Source organism: Patagioenas fasciata, chromosome 3 (genome assembly GCF_037038585.1).
Source record: "Patagioenas fasciata isolate bPatFas1 chromosome 3, bPatFas1.hap1, whole genome shotgun sequence".
NCBI lineage: Eukaryota > Metazoa > Chordata > Aves > Columbiformes > Columbidae > Patagioenas > Patagioenas fasciata.
Genome location: NC_092522.1, coordinates 84,133,369 through 84,157,115, shown reverse-complemented (window position 1 = coordinate 84,157,115; position 23,747 = coordinate 84,133,369). Strand labels below are relative to the sequence as shown.

At 38.8% G+C, this 23,747-nt stretch overlaps 1 protein-coding gene across 10 annotated transcripts in view; it reads left to right on the top strand.

Moving 5' to 3' along the window:
• KLHL32 (kelch like family member 32) overlaps positions 1–23,747 on the top strand; it is a 116,255-nt gene that overhangs the window by 75,583 nt on the left and 16,925 nt on the right. For 8 of the 10 annotated variants that reach the window (XM_071806724.1, XM_071806726.1, XM_065834260.2 and 5 more), the window contains 2 exons: positions 741–956; positions 22,780–23,506. In XM_071806724.1, the coding sequence (XP_071662825.1) occupies positions 741–956; positions 22,780–23,506 (943 nt within the window). The remainder of the gene's footprint in view (positions 1–740; positions 957–22,779; positions 23,507–23,747) is intronic. The other 2 variants (XM_071806732.1, XM_071806733.1) reach the window with 1 other exon arrangement.

The following is a 23,747-nucleotide window of genomic DNA, read 5'->3' as shown; positions in this document are numbered from 1 at the left end:
CTGTCCAGACTCTAATTTGCAAAGGCTACCAAGCTTGTAAATATAGGTTATCTGCTACCAGAATGGAAAAAACTTCCTTCTCTGAGTTACTGTAGCTTTTGTCTCCACAGATTTTCTGCCACTAGAAGGAGGAGGAGAAAGAATATGAGGCCAGCATCCACTATAGGTTTATGTCAGTGGTCGTGAAAAAAGGGTCTATTTGTTCATTGAAGATAAATTTATATGTAATAAAGGGTAGCTCAGCATCTCGTATTTTGTGAGGCTTCATGGAACTAGAATGGAACTACGCAGATGCTCTAGCTCAGTCAAAACAGTAAATAATGAACAAATGATTGCTTTATAACAAACCATTGTGGTTAACGAATACATTTTTAATCCACTTGTTAACTCCTGCAAGCTCTCGTCATACAGTGTAAATCACGCTGGTTTATTATTTTATGTACTAATCCATATTTCTTACAGATGCTGTATGCATATATAATCTTAGCAGCTGCAATATAAATTAGTACTATCATATATATTTGCATATGCACTGGTAACATTTACACATACATTTTGAATGAGACTGTGTTAATTAATTTCAAGTTATATTGCCTTCCTTCTCCACAGCTCCATAAGAACAGCCTTTTTTCGTTATCTGAGACCTGTGGGATTTTGTCTTCTCTGGATTTTATTTCCTTTTTTTTTTCTTTTTTTTTTTTTTTTTTCTGAGACATATTTTGTTTGCTTCACCCATTTAGGAATTAAATAGTTTTAATTACTTGGACCTGTATAAGCTTGCGGACCTCTTCAACCTCACTTTGTTGGAGAATGCAGTGGTTGACTTCTTAGTAAAACATCTCTCTGAGCTGTTGAAGCATCGTCCTGAAGAAGTTCTGGCACTCCCATACTGTCTCCTTCGAGAGGTTTTTAAAAGTGATAGACTCACTTCACTCAGTGAAGAACAAATCTGGCAGGTAAGGAGACTGGTGAACAAGCAGAATGTGTGATACTCTATAAACCACAGCAAAAATCTGTTGTTTGAAACCCTGGAGCAATCTTGAGGGAGAATAAGCACTTGAGCAAAAACTGTGAATAACAACCAAGGGAGATTTTTAAATGAAATTTAAAAACTATTGTGTTACTGCAATTAGTTTGTTTGAAAGAGAAATTTGTCTTATTGCTTATCTTATGTTACTTGGGTATGGCCAGAGATTTTCTTCCAGATGTAACTTCCTTGGTGGGAAGAGGTGGCCCATGCAAGCAACTCAAGTATTATTACCTCTGGTGAGGCTTAATGCCTCAAGTCTGGAAACAAACCTGCTCCTGCAGTCTCTCCCATTCACTTCAGACAAACTTAGCTGCGCAACTTCAATAGTCACTTAAATTGTTCATGCCACCATAACTGACTTTGGCTGAATCAAATTAGAGAACTATCACACAGGCTGCTCTGCTCTTCCACCTTCAGTGGAAGGTTTGCAGCAAGAACCCAGAGAGGGAAATAATTTCCTTTAAAGAAACTGGATCTAGAAAAGGACCAGGTTGCTTGCCATAGAGCATTAATGAGATGAAAGCTTTATGTTGTGACCTTTAGTGTGGATGAGGGGCAGGGAAACTGATATGAAAAGATGATATATCTTGTAAAGAGAAACACAAAAACTAAACCAAAACCTATACTTGGAAACATTCCCATCATATGTCTGTAAAAGTTGCAATTTGCAGTATAGTGGAAGGAAATCTCTATAGTGTCGGTTATCCAAACACTTCTGTTTCCTTTTTGCTGTCATGCTTTACAGAAGGAAAATATTTCAGGGTATTTCAAGGTAAAATGTAAATTGCTTGAAGGAAACCTGTATTTTTCTCTTTAGGAAATGGGTTGTATTGGTCCACTAGAGGAGACTCAGAATCAGAAGACTGATTTATATTTAAATCCCTGTTATTTATCTACTTATCTTTTGGGTTAGTCTAAGTAAATAATTTCATTTCTAATCCATTGTTTTATCAAAGTGTAAAACGTGTGCTTGTCTGTGGGGTATTTCATGTTCTGTGGATGTATAATGTCATGCGGGAACAAAATATTTATTCTTAAAAATTAAAAATGTCTAGTTAACCTCTTCAAACCACAAAGACAGTATACAGATGTAACTTAAGCTCTTAGTCAGGTAGCTGACACATTTGTTTACAAAATTAGGAGGCTTTAGATTATGGAGTACTTAAAAAGGTTGTATTTTATACAAATACTAGTATAGAGTTATACACTTTCCTTTCCTAGTCCCGAGAGGATGTCTGTACAACAGAATCTGCAGCACACTGCTCATGATGGTGGGTTTGGTTCAGTTTGGCTTTTTTTAGGCATGATACTTGGCACTTCTAGCCCATCCTCCCTTTATCAGAAAAGGTTTTGATGTACAAGTTCATATATGTGGCTGATCGGGTAACTGGCTTTTCTCATGATTTCTCAGCAGGGTCAGTGAAATCTCCTAGCTATGTGCTTGGGTATGCTTTTGCAAGAAAAGTTGCTACAGAAAACCATAGAAGTATAATTTAATGCCAGCTCAGTAATGAGCAAGCATATACATCCTCTACAACCTGCTGCAACAAAGTTTGGGAAGTGGGACTTTTTAAATCTTGTGTCATTTTCCTGGCCTGCAAGAAGGACTCAAAAATATTTTTTTTAAATTGTGTGCACTCCAATCAGTGAACACTTCATGAGGTAAATATGACAAAGCTTCTGTTTCTGTTGCAGGGTCAAACTGAGGAGAGACACTTATAGGTTATGTGCTACTTTCTGAGTGACAACAAATTCCACACTGTCCATTTAAGTGTTATCATAATTGCCTCTCTAAAGGTTACTAATGCTGTTCCAAAGAATTTTTTAAACTAGTTTTCTGCTGCAGGCAAAACGTGCACGTGTCTTTTGAATTCAGTCTGTAGAACCAGGAATAAATATATATTTATAATTATCCCAGGTCCCCAGAATGAATTAAAAGACACACATAAATATTTACCAATTTAGGCATTCCGATGGCAATAAGAAACTGGTTTTTTTGCTTTATCTTAGTAAATAAGTAATTCCCTTATAGTCAACCCAATAGAAGAAAATCAAATCAGACCAGCTATATTGCCTCAAGTGTAGTTAAGTTCATCATTTTTGCTAAGGTTATAGTGGTAATGCAATATACCATGGAAGAATCTAATATTCAGCCCAGGGTGAAGATTGGGTATGCCAGAGGATTAGTGTCAGGGTGCTTTATAGAAGTGAAACTTGATGGACAGGCTGGAGACAGATCTACAGAATCTCATTAAATTGCTGAATTGTTCATTACTGAGCACTCTCACTGTAATAAAGTGCTCATTGACTTTGACAAATCCCCATCCCATGTCTTAAGGAAGAACAGCAAAGCAAGAGGTGTTGGGGAAGCTGGAGGAAATTGGCACAAAGTGGGGCAGATAATAGAAAAGCGGATGGGGGATGCTACCGTTTGATTTGTCTGTCTTACCTGTGACTAGTGTGGCCTGCCGCACACACGCTTGCATGTTCTGGCGATAGGAGTTCAGCATGTCCCCAAGGCACCTTTCCTAGCAGGGCTCACACGAAGCCTGAAGTGCAAATTAAAGCTTCCCTCAGAGAACCTCTGGAAAGGGCGCCGCTGTCTGCAGAGCACAGTCATTTTCACTAGTTTACATTCCCAGCCTCCACTGGGTGATTTGATCCGAATGCACATAAAGATTAAGGTAGTTATTTTAATGCATCAAAATGTGTACACAGAGTGATGCTTGAATGTGATTTAAATGGAAGTGACTGCAGCTCATATCTGGCATATTTTGGATTTTTGTTAGCCAATTCACAATTACCCAATTTCAGTGACTATGATGAAATATACCCTTGAAAAAAAACAAGTGTGAGAAAGTAAAAGTAATATTAATGGCGGTACACTAGGAGGTGGATTAATGCAGAGTGCTACAGTAATTAATGTTGATTCTTGCAGAAAAGTGTGGCTTCCAAACCATGGTAAAGTGGAAAAACTAAATAGTTCATTCCTCTGTCTACTTCCTAAAATCTTATGCAACTATTTGACCCAGTGCAGGTGTGTTATTTTTGGTTGAGACAATAGACAAATAATGTAATCATGTATTTCTGAAAACAAATAAACAAGAAAAACTCTCTAGCCTGTGAAATTGCAGCAATTTACTAGCGTCCATCATTAGGGGGTTTTTAGCTAGGCTAAGCCAGTTACAGTGATTATTAGGTTACATAGGATTTGTTTTCATATTGATTTTTTTACATTTCACTAGCATGTGAGATCATGAAATATTATTTTCTTGACATGAAATTTATGATTTGTCAGCTGCATTAAAATGTGAGTGAACTTAAAGCAGTAACATGGAAGAAAGGCTTAAATGAAAATATTAAGAAAACTAAGGAAGAATTCTGAAAAAACTGGAAGAAAAATAAAGCAAATTCTTTGGTATTTTTCCTCTTCATCATGGGCTGTGCAGTACACTTTTTTTTCACAGGAAATGGTCATGATGAGGACAAAAATCTCTAGTTTATCATGAAGTGAAAAGAGAATCTTTTCATAATTGTCAATTACTAGAAAGGGTTATTGGCTCTACTTTAAGGAAGCAGATTAATTCTTTCCCTTGATAATTGAAAATGTAACTAACCCTTTACGATAGAATGTGTTCTCAGAGGAATCTAGCAGTAGAGGACTTCTTGTTGGAACCTTAGCAAGTAGAAAGCAAGCCAAAGATTTAAGTAAAAAACTGATGTTAGCCTTAGTTGTAATACAGTTATGCCTTATGTTCATTATTAGAAACTTTAGTGTCATAAGGCTTAAATGTTCATATTTCAAGGATCATACTAACAGTTACAGGCAGAAACATCTACTGAATCATTCTGTTTCCCAGCAGTATATTGGTCAAATGATAGTGTTTTAAATATTGCAATTGATCCAAGGCAAACTTTTGAATCATGTTTGGCAAAAAACCTTAATGTGAGATCAATATAGATCAGTTTCTTCTTTCTCTGCTACTGCTTAAGTAGGTTGTTAAAGTATATATATTTTTTTTAAACAGCTACCATTAAAAATAGATCAATTTTAGTATTTGGCAATACTACTTCTGAAGCTAAGGTTAGGAGATTTTTTTTCTTTTTTTTTTACTTGCCATGCAATTCAGTTTCTTGGTAATCAACTGATAAGCAATCTAGGAAAAATTGCTGGATAAAACTGCAGGAGTAGTTTATTCAGCTAGAAAGGATGCAGCTGTGTTGTATCTTTTCCGGGACTAGGCTCCCAAAACATTCCAGCCCTGTTTATTTCCTTGTGTGCAACTTGTGTTGATAAAGCAGATGTTCTACATAGGAAGGTGTAGCACAAGTTATTCCTTGTGTTACTGCAGATCTGGTGTGCAAAAACAGTCTTTAGTCTGTAGTAGAGAAGTGTCTTTGCTTGAATTAATAGAAAAATTAATGACAGGAGGACTACAGTGTTACAGGTCAATAGGAGTTGTTAAGCATTTATTTTATAAAATAATAAATGTATAAATCCAATTCTCTTATTACAGTCCTGCTTATCCTTTTCTAAAAGAGAGTAAAGTGCCCTATTTTTAACTGCCTTTTCTTACACTTGAGCTCCATTTTGAATCTCCTGGTAGCATTTGTGGAGGGCCAAAAGTATTCTCCAGCAGAAATCCCATGGAGTTCAGTGCCGTTGGAAGTTCTGTGGTGTACACACTACAGCAGGCTGTTAGGATGGAACAGTTCTCTGCTGAAGACAGGCCCACAGACATCTTCCATACCTCTCCAGTAATGCCCACATTTTTCTGTGCAGAACAGCAGTTCCTAAAGTGGGTTGCCATGTTCCAGTACAAGCTTTGCCATTCCTTCACTGCAGCACTTTATTTTTTTATTTTTTTTTTTTTTACTGTCAATCTCTTGATTCTAGAGAACAATTTCAACATGGAGAGAGAAAAATTAATGTTTCTCGGGGGTATATATATGTTTTGATGAAATGTGGACTAAGTGCCTTGCTAAATGTGAACTTAAGTTTTACTGCAAAACAAGTAAGGAAATAAAACAGTAAGTGAAGGAAAGCAGCTCGGTAATCAACGTTGTGTTTAAACAGTATATTAGGCTTTCACTGTTCAAGAAATAAGCTTAAGTGCTCTCTTGGGCAATAAGTGAAATCATGTCTGGTGGTCTAATGCCTGTCCCTAGTGAGTATTTAACCTAAGTAGTAAACCACCACACTAAAACGTGGCTGTCAGCCTCTCATCAAGAGAGGCACAGGAGAGAATAAAGGAGTTTGATGCATATCAAGGCCAAGGTGAATTGGTGAAGTTATATGGGAAAATTAGCGTATTACCCATGTGTATTTTGCTGTGTTTTCACCCCCTTTTTAGTACCCTTTTCATGAGTAGTCTGTGTAAAGTGTCAGAGCCACCCTTGAATCCCAGTATCCACTGTACTGGGTCTGTGATGGTTGCGCTGTGTATCAGGACGAGCTGCAAGCAAGATTATGTAACTACCATCAAACAAAAAGAGGGTGAAAATGTAACCTATGATAGGATGCAGGTTTCCTTTTTCTCAGGCTAATTGTCACAATCACTGGTATTTCACCCGAATTGACTCTGGGCAATGGTAATATTCCTTACTGTCTCTCTAGACTATTTGTGTGGAATTCATTTTATAAACATAGGCACATGCAGCATTTTTGGTAGTATATGCATGAGATGTCCTCTGGAGCTGCAGACTAGACAGGATTTAGCAGGCCACAGTGGATCGAGGCAGCTGAATCTCACAGTCTGCTCTGCTGATGTGCTCTGGTCATGTATGTTTTTGCTCATATTTGTGCATAATTTGTAATAGTAATGGTATTTTGGCTTACAGTGAACATAATTGCTGCCCCTGTTGGCACTGTCCCCTTACTTTGTGAAACATCTTTCCCCTTTGTCTGCTTTAACTTAAATTTTATCCTTTACAGTAAAGTTTTGTGAACTTTATATATTCTTTTGTTCTGAACTTTTGAAAGCTTCTGGCTGTTATTTCTTGTATGTTAGCTAATCTTCTTACTGTTACTTCTCAAGTATAGCAGTATAGAAAGGGATTTTCTATATTAAAACTAGATTTATGTTAGGAACAACTGTGTGCTCTTCTAATTTTCTTTTTGATACATGTCAGTTCCAATCAGAAAACTTAATTATTTTGCCACTATTGCTGTGAGCAATAGAGAAATTGCTGTGAGCAATAGAGAAATTGCTGGAAGGCATTACTTTTGCCTCAGTGTCCTACAGTAACATCATCTCACCTTATTTATCCCAGATTTAACTTCAGAACTGCACAGAGCATCACATCAGTATTTAGAAAGGCTTCTGTGCTCACAGCTCTTGAATTTAGGTGACTTCTTCAACTAAGCAATGAATGTGTGTTTTGATTTAGAAAGCCAAAATGAGGACATCGAGGTGTGCATTCAGCAAGAGCGCTTCTGTGACATTGCATTCTGGTTTTGAGTTAGTCTGTTATCGGGGGGTTTGTGTTGACTGTTGTGCTCTTTGTGGCACTGATCTATTGGAGATTAACTGAAGTATTGTTGTATTAATGCACATGTATATGGTTACACAAAAGAAAACTGCTTAGGCCATAGTGTTGTGAAAGCCAGGCATGGTTGGAAATACACCTTACTTTCATTTTTAAGAACAACATAGATAAAGTCTAAAACCCACAGATATCACAGATGATAAAATGAGGCAGTCTATTGTTACTATCTTAGTTAACGTCTTCTGTTCAAAGAAACAAGCATTGGTAATTTCTACTTTTTCAAAATCTTGGTAAAGCTGTTTAACACTTTTTCTGATGGGTTTAAGCTTGTGAAAAATGATAGCAAATGAGAAACTCTTTTGAGGATTCCCAGCTCTGTATTTCAATAAATTTTCCTTTGACAGCTGGTAGAAGCATTACCTTTCTTTGTAACTATAGAGCCAAAAAAGAAAAAAGATAAAAAAGAAAATTGAATTCCAGGTTGTTTAAAACCATACAAATTGTCATCAGTAAATTACAATCCATGTTTTGGGGTTAAGTGCTTTGCATGTACCTGAATGAAGTAAATTGATGCTGGGCACTGGAACAGGTTTCCCAGCGAGGTGATAGATGCCCCATCTCTGTAGACATTCAAGATCAGGCTGGATGGGGGTCTAAGCAACCTGATCTAGTCGAAGATGTCCCTTCTTACAGCAGGGGGGTTGGACTAGATGACCTTTGAAGGTCCTTTCCAACCCAAAGTATTCTATGATTCTATGATGCCCATATGTCTAGACCTGCTATGAAGTGGGTGCAGTTCAGCTTGACTGAGGTCTGACCAGCTCTTGTCCCTTGCTGTCTCTCCTGCCCCAGGACCAGGACACTGGTTGCTCCAGGAGGGTGTGGAGGCAAGAAGGTGGAAAAGCAGTAGCACTTCTGTGCATCCTTGCTTACTCCAACAGGCAGACTTTGGCAGCTTCCAGATGTGTGAGTGAGCTACAGAGCCTCATGACAAAGGGGGACTTATACTTCCTTTGATCACCTTGGACTCTCTTGTGCCAGGGAGAAATAGAAGAAATTACAACAAATACGTTTGTCAGAAAGATCTTAAGCAAGCCTTGCTGTGAAGTGGCTTCCAAGCTAGAGGTCTATGTGGGATAGTAATGACAGATGGAAAGATCACAGTCTCTGAAGTGAGAATCTGTGCTAAAAAGCTTTCAAACTGCTCCTTTAGAGTAGCGCCTGTTTCAGTGTTCATGAGAAACCGTATAGGCCTGAATTTTATGAAGTTCAGCTTCTAGCAGTTGCAGTTGTTTCAGTTTGCTTCAGCTATTATTTAGTCGATTTAAATAATAAATTTGTTTGTTTTAATCTTGTAATAAGGAAGCTCTGACATTCCCAATTCATGGGATACATTTGGGATCGTAAATGCATTTACAAATATGGCTCTTTTTAAGTCACTTTTTAAAAGAAGTAACATTCTTAGGAGAATTAGTTGATTTTGAAAAATTAAGTTATCACTTAAAAATGAGTCCTGCATTAATCTGAAGCTCATCAATAAAATTGACATCATTAAGAAGATGTGATTTGATTAAAAGGGAAACTGTTCTGTTCTCAAAAAAAGCTGAGTGAGCTTCTGCTAATGTACTTGCTTGGGGTTTTTTTGTGTTTAAAAAAGCAACATGTAAAAAAAATCCCTTTGTGAAAAAACAGCCTACTCTTAAAATACATCTGTAACTTTGTTGTTGCCGTGTTGTCCTCTGAGGCACATTCGTCATGGGATTTGAGAAAGCAGAATTGTCTGCTGACAGGAAAAGGCCTGAATGTTCCCACAGTTAATATTTGTGGGCCTGTCCATGTTAAAATGAGGTTCCAGCAGTGCTTTGGAGTTGAAGAATCAGGTTTACTAATGCGCAACGTGAACTTCAGTGGCTGACGTTTGATAACTGCGGGGCTGAAGTGGTTGGGAGAAAGAAGGGGACACTCAGCTTTTGTCTGTGGGAGCCAGAAGGGAAAGCTGCCACTGGCCTTGTCTGGGGGCCTAGCTGGTTCATTAAAACAGCAGAAGAAAACAGAAATAAAGTTGTTGTGAAGGTGCTGGTGATATCATCTGTTTAAAAAAATAATTTAAAAAATAAAACCACCTGGTGATTTCACTTGGAAAAGTTGACCTTGGTGACTTTGTAATAACATAGCATGTTGAGAGCACACACAATATATAAAAAAACTAAGGAGAATATGTACTTTGATGTACGTTTTTAATGTGTGACCTAAAATATTAATGATGTACAAGTCCTGTAGAGCTGTTGTCAAGATTATTATAGAAAATGATACATTTTTATATGATTTGTTGGATTTGCCTATTAAATCCTTAGAAAATTATACCCTAACAACAGGGAAGAAAGGAATAGGAATCTTTCTACATTCAAGAACCATTTATACTAATTTTCACAGAGCTGAATTGCATTTTTATAGAATTCTGTTGATTTTGTGCCTATTTCACTCTCTAACAATTTTTACTGATGAAAGCTTGTAGATTCCTGTCTCTGTGGAGAGCCACTGTATTTCTAAAATATATTTTGGGGGAAAAATAACAAGAGAAGGATAGCAATAAAATCAATGTGTATTGAATGGTGAAAGATTGTAATTTTCACTTACAATTATCTACCAGCAACTTAGTTTAATGGTAAATGTGGCTATGTAGAGTTTCACTGCATTTGATGTCAGCCCAAATGTTTCTTCTGAAAATAAAAATGAGCAATTCTAGATTTTGGAATAGTAGCAACTACAGAGCGGGGAGATCCTCTTCTACCTCCCATGCGTTCTGTCCTCACCCTGTTTAAGAAGAGAAAAAAGCTATTGTTAACTTTGATCTGTTTAAACTGAAATCACATCACAGTCAAGAGCCCTGGTTAGACAGCTGTGTTTATGAAGATATAAGCTTCTGTTTGTTGCAACTTCAGAAAAACTTGTCAGAGATAAAACACCTAGCAATGTTGGTTTTACTGTCATGACAAATGATGGAGGGGCCAAACTTGAGCATTTTGTGATGCGTTAGAAAAATGGATAGCAAGAAGTTGTTACCTTAGAGCTTCTTGCCATTTGATCAAGTTATTGAAGACAGGCAGATCTATTAAGGTCTACAGGTTTTAGGAACCTATAAAGTTACGTTTTAGTAATGTTTATGATTGGAGGGTTGCTTGTAATTTCTAGTTGTCTTCATGGCTAGACCTGTTTGAAAGGAAGAAGCGAGCTTCTGTCTCCAGATGTCGTATTTTGGGTTTCGTTGTAGTGCTTTGCTTTGCTCTGGATAGATCATCACTCTCCACACTCCTTTCTGATGAACCTGTTAAAATAAAATTTACTCTGATTGCAGAAGTAAGTAGAGCCTTTCCAGTGTGATCAATCACAGCTCATTTATTTTATCTGTGTATGCTTCCAGGAGTGATAGTCATTGCAGTGCACAGGAAAATGAAGTGCTTGTGGGGCACCTGTAAAGTCTGTTGCAATAGGGCCTACGCACTAGCTTGTACAGGTTGTAAACACACAATTGTGCACGTGGAGTGCCATTCCTGGGCTTGCACTAGGCCTTGCTTGTTCCTTCCATCATAGCAGAAGCAGCACATTTGTAGATCTGCCTGTGTAGAGAAGCTCCAAATGACTGTAAAGGAAACTACTCCATGATTTGAGGACTTGATCACACAAGAACACACTTCCCTTGAAGCACAATACAGAGTAAGATAGTTTTCTTTTTGCTGCTACAAGGTTGAGAAAGAATGCAGTGTTTTGTTTCCTGTATGGAGATGTGCTTTTCAGCTTCAGAAGTATCTCAAATACCTTTGTGAGATGATATTTAGGGATCCATTTTGTCCTCAGTTTCAGATATCTGCATCTCACCAGGTTCCATTCTGTGTCACGAAGCACAAAAAACTCTGCAGGATTTTGGTAGTGCAGGAAAGAAACTCAGTTGTGGACATCTTGAGGGGACAGAAGATTTTGATCATGTCAACTATACCATTGCTGTCTTCTGTCATACCACTTGATTTTTCTGTCTTAGTTCCCATGTTGGGAAAATGGATGAAATGTACACTTCTCTCAGAGAAACTCAAGTTTTACTGCTTATAAATTGCTTTGAAATACTTGGAAGGAAAGTGCTATATAATTTTGAAGTTCAGATTCCCCAGAAGGTGTAAAATGGCAAACTTCCATGAGCTGTGATAATTTACAACAGCTGAGAGTTTACCTTCTGTCCCTACCTTACTTCACTTTGAGCTCCAGTAGATGAAAAGTTTAGTTTTTCCATTATAGCAACCCTTTGCTTTAATATAATGACTCATTACCATATATAATGCTATATATCAATGTAGGCTTTTGTAAAGCTGATTTTTGAACATAGTTCTTTTGTTGCAAGTTTAAAAAGCTGAAATGTTTCTATTGAGGTTAGTCAGTGTCTTCTAGGTAGGCTTCAGTTTAATCTCATTTCCAGTAAATATAGGAAATGGTAAAATAAAATGCATTGGATAAAGTGTGTAGAAGAAGCGCACTATATTCTTAAATGTTATTATAAATGTTATTATAAAACTGCTTTGTTTTTCTACGCTTTTCCTCTGAAACACATACAGACCAGTATAATTATGTAGCACCAGGGAGGAAGGAAGCTCACAGTAAAGCACTAGACTGACAATGCAAGGGACTGTATTAGGTTGGTGAAGAGTTTGTCTTTAGGATAAAGAATTTCTCCCTTCCTCAGAAGGATATTGTGCAGAAACATTTATTCAAAATTTCTGAGATGGTAATACTGCTGTTAAAATTGTTACTGATGGAGCTTTTTAATTATGACTAAGAAAACTGCCAAAGACACGTAGCTTATGTATCCCCCTTGTACCTGTTGAAGGCTGTGCATGACAGTATTTTTGTCTAGCAGCCCTGTGAGGAAGTCTAGGAACTGGTGATAGATGCTTTACAGCTTAAATGCTTTAAATAATATAGATCTTATCAGCACTTGAGAAAAAATGAGATGTATTTTTAATACAGTATGATTCACTTTAATGCTGTTAATTTTGGTAAACGTTTGCTATTAATACACCTGCATTATGTACATCTACTTTAGTCGCAGTATAATATAATGAAATGTACCACTCATGCTACTAGACAGACTTTGGCCAACAGCTCTGCTTGCTGTGTGTTATTCAGTACTGAAAAATCAAAATCAAATTTCTGCTTCTTGGAAAGCAGTTTACGACTGCTGGGCTGGTGTTCTGGAAGTTGTATGTTATTGTCTTGACATCATGTAGATCCCAAACCAGCAAAATTCCGACCAAGAGGTAAAGCAATTCTTATTTAGCAGACCAAGACCTTCCTAAAGTAACACTCCAGACAAATCCACTGCAGGTTTTGCAGAGACTGATAAGAAGTCAGGGGAACATAAACTAACAAATGCTTTCACTTTTCAAATCTAATGAACCTTGGTGTTATTGAATCTTCCTTTTGGGCCACGTATTTGCTGAAGCCATAACTCATTTATGTTTGGCTTCCCTCTCTATTACCTGAGCCTACTGTCTGATCCCTCAGTCCTTCAAACTCTGTCCATCTGTGAGGCTGTGGGTCGGTGACTGGGTGGCAGTGGTTATGGTTGGCTCTGGAAGGGTGTATGTTTTTTCTTTCCTGCCAGCTGTTCTCTCAGACTCCAGCTTGAGAATACATTTTAGGAGCCCCCTTGTATACAAAGCCAGTGTCACTGCCAAATCAGGGGTTTAGCACTAGTGTGGGGATGGGGTGGCTGGGCAGGAGTTGGAGACAAATAGTGGAATGACAGCAGCTTTGGCTATGTGCTGGGGTCCTTGTGGTGAGGAAATGTGAATGTGAGACTTCGCTATTTGCGTAGAGAGAAGCATGATTGCTTCTGAGCCTTCTCTCTGTTCCATCCAACAAAGCACATGATGGCAGCTTTCCAAACTGTTCGTTCTTTTCTTCACTGGCATGTTAGGAGTGTCTTTGGGTCATTCCCAAGAGTTCACTAAATCCATATGTGTATTGTAGACAGTGTCTTTAGACTTGGAAGACTTGGGTATTTTAATATTTGAAACAGGAAGAAAGGTGAAACTCAGCTGTCAATGGAGTGGAAGCACAGGGGGAAAGTACTTGCCAAATCACTGGCAGACTGGGCAGCTTTTGTCATGCTTCTTTTATCTAGGACTTGGAGCTAATAGATCTTCCTTAATTGGGCTGGGTTGGAGCCTTCATGCTATCTGAGGATAGTAAGACTTTCCTCACTACGCAAAGAAAAGCACCGGAGAGCCTGCTCTTTTCAACGCACTTACATCAATGGCAGACTTCAATAAATTAAACAGAAACAAATGAAAATGGCATCCTCTGTGTCAGCCAGGATGTGCAAGCCAGCTCACAGCTTCTTCAGCTGAGGGCACTTGTGTGTTTTCCACTTAGATGAATGTTCTGCTTACAGCCCCAGACTCTTAAGGGATTAAAACTTCCATCAGTACTGTGAGGAAAAGGTACAGGAAACAAAACTTCTTAAAAGCCTTTGGTATTTGGATCAGTCTTCTCTATCCACTCCCCCTTCGGGCAAATATTAATCTTTGCTTCTAAGCTGCTTTTTTGTTTTTATATGCTGACCTGAACGTTGGTGTATGTTTTTTGATGTTTGACAGACTAGAGAACATCTGATGATGACCAAGATCACAGAAAAAAAGATTTACCGCTTGTCACATGAAATACTTGCTTCCTTCAGAGGTACAAAGAGGTTCTTTTGATTTACTGCACCTTCCTTACAGCGCAGTTGTGAGGATGGGAAGCCATGTGGCTGGAGCTGAGGGGAGTGGGGAGTGAACTGTACCTAAGGTGGTATAGGAAACTTGAATTTTCCATTTTCTCCAAATTTTTCCAAAACAGCCCCCTCCCCCCCCCCTTTTTTTTTAAATTTATGAGGTACTCTGATTCTGTGCTGGTGAATAAGGTAAGAAAAACCTAGTGGGGCTGATTCATTTTTCTATTCCTTAGAATGTGGGAATGAACAAACCACCAGAAAACTAAATATTGATGCTGTCAGTGGCATGATAATTGGTCTCTGCTTTCATCTCCAAACAATCCCTTGCTTGGCTTCCATTATTCATTCTAAGAGGAAAAGGGTTATTAATGCAGAGTTCTTTAATTTTTTTTCGTGTGTGTGTGAAAGAGAGAGAGGAGAGCAATAATGCAATAAATATATTGGCTAAGAGAAAACATTTGCAAGAGATCCTTGCCCATTTTTTTTTTAATCTTCTCTTATCATGAAGCATGTGAGCTGTGATAAATTGTTCTGCTAATCAAACAGCACTGAAAGGTTAGGTCATTGGAAGTCTTTAGTCATTTTGTGCTTTTCAAGAGTGAATTTGTTAAAATTATGCTGAATACCCACTTAAAGCCCGGGCTGAAAACCCTACCTGTGTTTTATAACTCTGCACTGTCAGAACTCATAATAAGTCAAACATTCTTTCAGAGGTACTCATAAGGGAGAAAAAACCCTGTAAATTTAAGAGTAATTTCAGATTGTAAATGAAAAAGAGAGGCACGACTGTTCATTTGCACCAATCATGCCTTCCTTTCATCTGCTCTGATTAGGCCTGGTGTGGTTTCATCAAACTACTCCATCACTGAGCTGTCACTCCAGTCGTCTGTTGATTGAAAACAATCAGGGCTCTGATGGCACAATTATTCTGACCCTTTAACTAGAGGCTGCTGTGATAATGAAAGGTTGATTATGATAGTTTGTGCCTCTTTCAGTTTGCCAAGAAGGTTAATTTGGGCATCAGACGGATGTTTAATGGGCGCTTGCTGGCTACACTGAGGTAAATGAGAACGTGCAGTCTTCGATATTGCACGGATATAGTTTGGCTGTCAATCATTGTCATTTTGAGTTTGTGCCTCACACTCTGGAAATCACATTTTATTTTTTCCTTGGGATTTAATTTATTCTGTGCCCTGAGGAAGTTCTTTCACTCTGTGACCTTCACAGTAGCTTTCTCTGTCTTTTTTCCCTTTCCTCAAATGGAGCCCAAAGGCATAATACATCTAGGGGAACGTTTTTCTTTCATTTTTCACCTTACAAAAAATAAAAAAAAAATATTTTAAACCCCTCTTTATCAGCTCACCCTGAACAGAGCAAATGTTTTAATTCTGATTGTAAAATCAAGATGTGCAAATGAAAGGGTACCCGCTTGCTAACGCAGCGCCACACAGGAGGCTGCTTACATAGACATGCATTTGTAAAACTGACAAACAGGTAATTTAAAAATGTCTGTGTGTAAAGAGCGTGGGGGGATGACACAGCTTTATTTTCACAGGCTACACGCAGCCTGTGTGCCTTGTGCCTGGTGCCTTGTCAATATGGCCTCAGTCACTGTACTACAACTTTTTGAGTTGGAAAGTCTCTCTTCAAGGTTCAGGGGCAAAAGGTATTTCATTGCTGATTCAGAGATTATTAATATTTACTGTGTTCAGATTGAGAGAATCCTATGCATAATTTTGTAGTTGTTTGGCTCAGGGTGCAAAAGAAATGCAAATACCTTATAATTTTGATTGTTCTACATGCAGCTCATTACAGTCTTATTTTTATGCACATTTTTAATTTAAAATAAGAAGAAAAAGATTTGTATCTTTTAGGCTCTTCAGCATTGAGGTTTGAGTCACTTGTTTTCTGTGCTGCCCACAACTGTAAGGTAGTACCTGATTGAGACAATTGCAAAGAGAGTCTGGAGGCTGTGCTGTATGCTTCTGTACTAACTTCTAAAAATATTCACATGCAACTTAGAGCTATAAAAAATTGTGTTGTGGATTTTTTTTTTTTTCCTCAGAAACAATTCTTCACCTGTATGTTTTATTTTATGATCTAGTGCAGTGTAGTCCACCTTACTTAAAAAAATGCTTAACTTGATATCCTAAACTCTCTGGGTTTTGTCCTTTGTAGTATCTGGGGAGAGAGAAGGACTGAGACCCTTTAGAGATCCTAATTTAGGCCTTATGGAAATCCCTGTTCATTTTTTGAAAGCAGAAATTCATAGCCTTCAGTGGACTTTGTTTCAGAGCTTTAATAAATGTCGTGGTTTATCCACGGATTTTGCTTCTGAACTTGAGATTTGAAGAGCCACAGTGGTGCTGACAACAGCCAACTAGAGATGAACAGTGAGTTTTGAGCCAAGAGGTTTCAGTCTGGAACACCTGAGGCTTGCTGAGTTAGGTAAACTCTAAGGAGAGGCCAAATCATGTGCAAGTTTATAGCCAAAGTATGTATTTCTAGTGTTTCCAAACACTGAGCTAGTAAACCCCAAGTTTTGCTTTTTGAAATACCCCCAGTGCATTAAAGTAAATGCTGTAGTAACTGTTGCTTTTAGGACTCTTTTTAGCTTACCAATTAGTAGGAGCAGATCTATAGCACTGTCCAATATGCTAACAATAGAAAGATATTAATTTGATTATTTTTTTTCTGGCCTAGCATTTTCCTTAAGCAACAGAACGACTGTTCAGGTGAGAATTCTGTTAAGAGATTTGTGGTTCTTTCTGTTTCCTTGGTATTTATCATAATCAGACTGTCATGGAGAAATCTGATAATTTGTGTTGAACATATATCAGTCCAGGAAAATACTTCCCTCCACTTTTCCATATTTAACCTCCACTGTCTCTGTGCCTGCCATGGTTCATATGTGGTACATACATCATTAACAGCAGGGAGGGAAAGACCATGCTTTGAGGCTGTGAGAATTGGACTGTCAAAGCACCGTACTGGAAGCAGAAGCAGCCATTGAAAATGCGAAGAAATCACTATCCAATGTGCAGGTGTGTTTAGATATACACTCCAACTGTGCCACAATATATTTTTCCATCTGTTTTCTGCTATTTTGAGAAAGTACTCCATTGCTAAATCAAGTAATGTAACCTTGGAGAAGAAAAATCCTTTGGGTTAAGGCTTTAGAGTAAGAGAATTAATCTAGTTTGAGAATCCTGTCCTTCTGAGGGTCTACTTCTGTCATTTACTTAGTTTAGAAGATGAATATGGCAAAATATATTATTTATTAAAGTTGATATAGGCACTAGGCTGTAGCTTCCTTTTCTCACACGCTCATACATTAAAATTAATAGAAAAGAAGCTTCTAGCAGTTTAAACAGAATTTACCTATATGGCACTAGGAGGCTTTCCTTATTTTTGTAAATTATTTAGCAGTGATACAAATATTTTAAACTTCAAAATTGTGGATGGTCTCTTTGTTTTTGCTTGCTTACTTGTTTGCGTTTTAAACACAGTTGTAAATTCAAGTTCTATTGGTGTTTCCTTAGAGAAGTCTGAATGTCTTTCCTTGCAGTGTCATAAAGTGTATAGTGGCTTTGAGCTGATATTTTGCCAATACTGATTATAGTCGCTAATCACTACTGCAAGAGGGGCTAAAAAATAGGTGCTATAATAAGTATATAAATGGGGTAATTTTGGAGTTTCTACATAGGCATCAGCTTTCTAAGTCTGGATTAAACAAAACCTGAGTAAAGACAGTAAAACTTGCATTGATAAATGCCATGTATTCATGAGTGTTAGTTTTTCCTCCTTTATATTGAAGGAAATTTAGAACTGTATTACAGTCCATCAGTGACTATTTCTACTACAAGCAAAACATCTGGGAACATGATTTTCTTTCTGCTGAACTCTTCCCTCTCTGGCCTTCCAATAGCTGCTAAACAATCCAGTTACTAGAATATCTGTTCACCCACATAAGTAACTCAATTTTCTTCCATGCTTCTATAGTATGAGACACCATGTTTTGCTAGAGAGCTTTATAACAATGTGTCCTGCATGGCAAATGTGTAAGTCTAAGGCTCAGTTTGTGAGTGCCCGTAAAACCATATGACTTGTTCTATAGTCCTGTGTCACAATTTAGGAGATGAATATGTTCTATGAATATACATATAAATACCTACATTTGTAGCTTAAATTCCTAGCAATTAGTTTTAAGCAGTGTCCCAAAATGAATTTGTGGGATTTAAAAATCAAGTAACAGTCACTGTTATCAAACGCAAGATAAGGAGATTACAACATTAAAACTACTATCTCATATGACCTTTGCTTTGCCTTGGAGTGCCACAGATTAGGTGTGGGTCACACAGGACACTGTTGTCAAATTGTGTTCAACAGTAGCTTGAGTTGATCTGGACAGGAGCTTCTAAACATGTTGTGATTCCCAGAACTCAGCTCCCTCCCTAAGGCCCAGTAGAGCTTCTCTGCTGATTATCAAATGCTTACAGGCCACCCAGGTGATGTAGCGTTCTCAGCTCTGCTTTCTAAATTAATAAATTTCTAAATTAATACAGCAAAATGCAGCACTCCACTGCAAACTGACCTCAGGTGTGGAGTCTGGTAAGAGCCAGTAGCTCCTTACAGAAAAGACAGCCTAGGATTCACCTTACCCTCCTCATTGCTGATGCAGTTGCTCTTCAGAAAGAAAAGGTAGAAGCAGCATAGACCAAAGATACATTTAGGTGTAGCATGTAGAGGATCACAGTATCACAGTATGTTTGGGATTGGAAGGGACCTCAAAAGATCATCTAGTCCAATCCCCCTGCTGGAGCAGGAACGCCTGGGTGAGGTTGCACAGGAACATGTCCAGGCGGGTTTTGAATGTCTCCAGGGAAGGAGACTCCACAACCTCCCTGGGCAGCCTGTTCCAGTGCTCTGCCACCCTCACTGAGAAGAAATTTTTTCTCAAATTTAAGTGGAACCTCTTGTGTTCCAGCTTGATCCCATTACCCGTTGTCCTATCATTGTTTGCCACACACGGAGCCTGGCTCCATCCTCGTGGCGCTCACCCTTTATATATTTATAAACATTAATAAGGTCACCCTTCAGTCTCCTCCAAACTAAAGAGACCCAGTTCCCTCAGCCTTTCCTCATAAGGGAGATGCTCCACTCCCTTAATCATCTTTGTTGCCCTATGCTGACCCTCTCCAGCAGTTCCCTGTCCTTCTTGAACTGAGAGGCCCAGAACTGGACACAATATTCCAGATGAGGTCTCACCAGGGCAGAGTAGAGGGGAAGGAGAACCTCTCTGGACCTACTAACCACCCCCCTTGTAATACACCCGAGGATGCCATTGGCCTTCCTGGCCACAAGGGCACAGTGCTGGCTCATGGTCATCCTGTTGTCCACCAGGACCCCCAGGTCCCTTTCCCCTACACTCCTCTCTAATATGTAATTTCCCAACCTATACTGGAACCTGGGGTTGTTCCTGCCCAGATGCAGGACTCTACACTTTCCCTTGTTAAATTTCATCAGGATCCCAAAGAGGTTAGTTTGGAATTCTGGAAATTTTGTTTGGAAAGATTTAAAAGTTTTCATCAATAAAGATGCAGGACAGATGAGTAGGGATGAAATAGTGGAGGAAAGGATGGAGGAAGTTTGGGTTCAGGACCAGGAGTAGATTGTACACCTCCTGTAAGTGCCAACAAAAAATCTTTATATCACATTGCACGATTGCTGTGGTTTAGAAATTCTGTGATTTTAGAGAAACTTTAAGTGTTATTGGTTTCAGTGAAACATTTGTGCAACTCCAGGAACACTCTCAGTACAGACCAAACTGTATGAACCAAGTTGCTTTTGCCAAATTTCATTCAGCAGCGAAAATATCTTGTAATGGAGATGTCCATCCCCTCTGCTGTAGGTCCTCACACATCACATATGCACAAATGAATGCAGATATTTTGTCTGTGAAAGTTATGAATATATTTAGTGTTGCTTGCTTGCTTATGTAGTATTTACTGGGAGCAAGTTGGAGGAGAAGAAAGGAAAGAGGAAAGGTAAAGTTCTGAGATATTAGCAGCCATTAATATTAAACTTCCTTTAAAAGCCTTGTGGTTACCAAGGCCTGGTTTATGTTACAGTCTGTAATGTATGTTGTTATAGCACAGGTGATACCTCCTGAACACCATTTTAGATGTGAGTGAAGGCATGAACTATTAGCAGAAGAAACCAGTCTGTTGGATGCAAGTGATGACGGATAAGAGTTCATTTTTTGTAAACTATTCTCCTTTAATATAGCAACCCACACATCATTCATTTGGTATGAATTCAGTTACTATCTTCACCATGATGAAGATAGCGTGAATTCCACTTGAATTTTAAGTGTCTAGTCAGTGATGAGAGCCAAGTGCCTCTGAAGGCTTTGATTCATATGGCCTAAGACATGGAGTAGGGACTTGCCTGGAAACACCCAACACATGGATTTGGTGGATTTAGAACACATGAATAAAATGCTCAATGATCTCAAGTCTGTAAACACTTTCAAATATATGTAAATAATTCCTTGTTTACTAACAGGTCTAAACACATATTGGTAATGCACATTTTGAAACTCAATACAGGGGTTGAATAGCAGTGTGCAGAGAAGGTGTTTCAAATTAATGTTAATTAAGAAGGTGATTTTAGTTTGTCATCTTCCCTCTCTGAAGTAATATGGAAGCAGGAATAAACATGGTATGCCATGTGTGTATGGAAGCCATGAGTAAGAGAGAAGCTTTTCAGACCAGCTCCTAGATGGGACATTTCCTGCCCTGTATTGCTTATGGGAGTTTTAGAATAAACTGTTGTTGTCATACTACTAATTAGAGACTCCTGCTCCATAAGTTTTTTGTCAGGATGAAATGAAGTGTCAAGGAGAGGAGTCTGTCCTCATCCAGAACTAGTCAATGTCTGTCTTAATGACCTGGATGAAAGAATAATATGGGGTTTATGGTTTTGAACAATCAGAGGGTGGAATGCTCTTCACTTCTGAAAATACAGTTAGGACTGAGAATTATTTCAACGGATTGGAGCAGTGACCCGAAGTAAATAGTAGAGAGTTCAGTGACGGCAGAGGAAGCACGGCACTTTGTGGAAGTTCTGCAAAAAAAAAAGAGGTGGAAATAGTACTCAGTCATAAGCTTAAACATGATTCAGCAATCTCATAGTGCACTGACAGTCTCGTGTAGTGATGTACAAACAAGAATGCGATAGATTTGAATGAGCCAAATGATCCTCCCCATCTATTTGCTACTACTACAGCGTTAAGAGGGAGATTTTATCCAGTTTTCTGCAGCAAACATTAAGAAAGAGGGGCATTTCCTTTCAGTAACAGAAAACTGTGAGCTAAGCAACAGAGGTTTAGAAAAGGTGGCCAAAGATGGATTGGGAGACTCTTTTTATTCAGAGAAGAGGAAACTGCAACACACATAACAAAATGCATTGCAGGTGGAAAAGTAAAGGAAGGTAGCAGACTGCTTTTTGACCTGTGTGGATGGATTAATTTCAAGGGCTGATCTAGGGCTTCCTGAGCTCTGGAGTTTAAACTCAAAGGTGGAAAATGAGGCAGTGAGTTGAAAGATTTAGAGTCCTGTGTAGGTAAAAGGAAAATCTGTCTGAGAGGACAGCTGAGCATAGGGATGTTTGTGTATCTTCACTGGAGACTTTCAAGAACAACTTACGTGACCGTTCTTGAAAGGCCCTTCCTAGCCTCTTTCTAGATCTAGTTGGATTCAATATGCTTTATGTAATCTAACATCTATGTTTAATTTTGACTGTTGATGCCAGCTGCAATTGCTGAACAGTTTTAGAGTCTGTCTAGCCACTTTCTGTCAGTCCCAAACCAGCAGAGCCATTTCTCTGCCTCTCTCTTCTCTGGCTTAATTTCTGGTGCCTTCATACCTCTCTACTCTTCGTGACTAAAATAAATGAAGGAAAACATACTGAAGGTTTCAGTATGTATTTTGTTGTATTCCTTCAATATTTTGTGATAAATAGCATGAAAGGTGGAGGGCAGAAAGTGTATTTCTTTCTAATAATCTATCTAACCATAATCTTTCTTTTCTTTCTAGTGTGTTTGTGGTATCCAGTGATCACACAGTCTCTACATTTATATTATTGCTCCAGCAGCTTGATTCTTGTATATCGTGGTCTCCTACAGCATCACTAACAGTTTGCACAGCAAGAGTATTGCATAGCAGTATGGCAACCTGATAATGCTGTGGAAATTCTTTAGGGGGACTGTTACAATAAAAAGCTTTTATGCATATTATAGATGGAGGTTTAGTAAGTATATCTTATGTTGACTCACATGCGTTCATAACTGCTTTTTCTATTGATTGATTTCACTATCAAGGCAAGTATATAGCTCTTCTTGGAATGCAAGCACAGTTTTCAAAAGACCCAGTTTTGACAGAATTGTACACAAATGATTGGTGTCTTGTTTTTCCCTCCCTTCCCCCGCTTTTAGCTGGCTGTGAGATGGCTGGAACACAACTGCCACTACCAGTACATGGATGAGCTTCTACAGTATGTCCGCTTTGGCCTTATGGACGTGGATACGCTGCACACCGTAGCTCTTTCACATCCTCTTGTCCAAGCCAGTGAAACTGCGACAGCGCTGATTAACGAGGCGTTGGCTTACCATCAGAGCGTCTATGCACAGCCCGTTTGGCAAACCAGAAGGACAAAACCTCGCTTCCAGTCAGACACTCTTTACATTATTGGTGGGAAAAAACGTGAAATCTGTAAAGTGAAGGAACTGCGATACTTCAATCCAGTAGATCAAGAGAACGTTCATATCGCAGGGATTGCCAACTGGAGCGAGCTGGCGCCCATGCCTGTCGGGAGAAGCCACCACTGTGTTGCTGTCATGGGAGACTTTCTTTTCGTCGCTGGTGGAGAGGCAGAGCACTCCACGGGGCGTTCCTGTGCGGTGAGAACTGCCTGTCGCTACGACCCCCGCACCAACTCGTGGGCTGAGATAGCTCCGATGAAGAACTGCCGGGAACACTTTGTGCTGGGAGCAGTGGATGAGTACCTCTATGCAGCTGGGGGGAGAAATGAGTTGCGTCAAGTGTTACCCACCGTGGAACGCTACTGCCCCAAGAAGAACAAGTGGACCTTTGTACAGTCCTTTGATCGATCGCTCTCATGCCATGCAGGATATGTGGTGGATGGTCTTCTTTGGATATCAGGTAGAAAACGTTTCACACAGTTTGAGGTACTAACAAAATACCAAACTACTGTCTCAAACAAAACTAGTAAAACTTCTTTGATTTATACATCAGGATAACTTTTGTCTTAGGGGATGGGTATTTCAAGGAATTTAAGCCTGGAAGCGTACAATCAAACCTGATTAGGAGTATAAGAGCACAATATAAATTATACTTTTTTTTTTGTCTGCTAAATATCTCTCTGTGTTTCAAAGCTGCATCT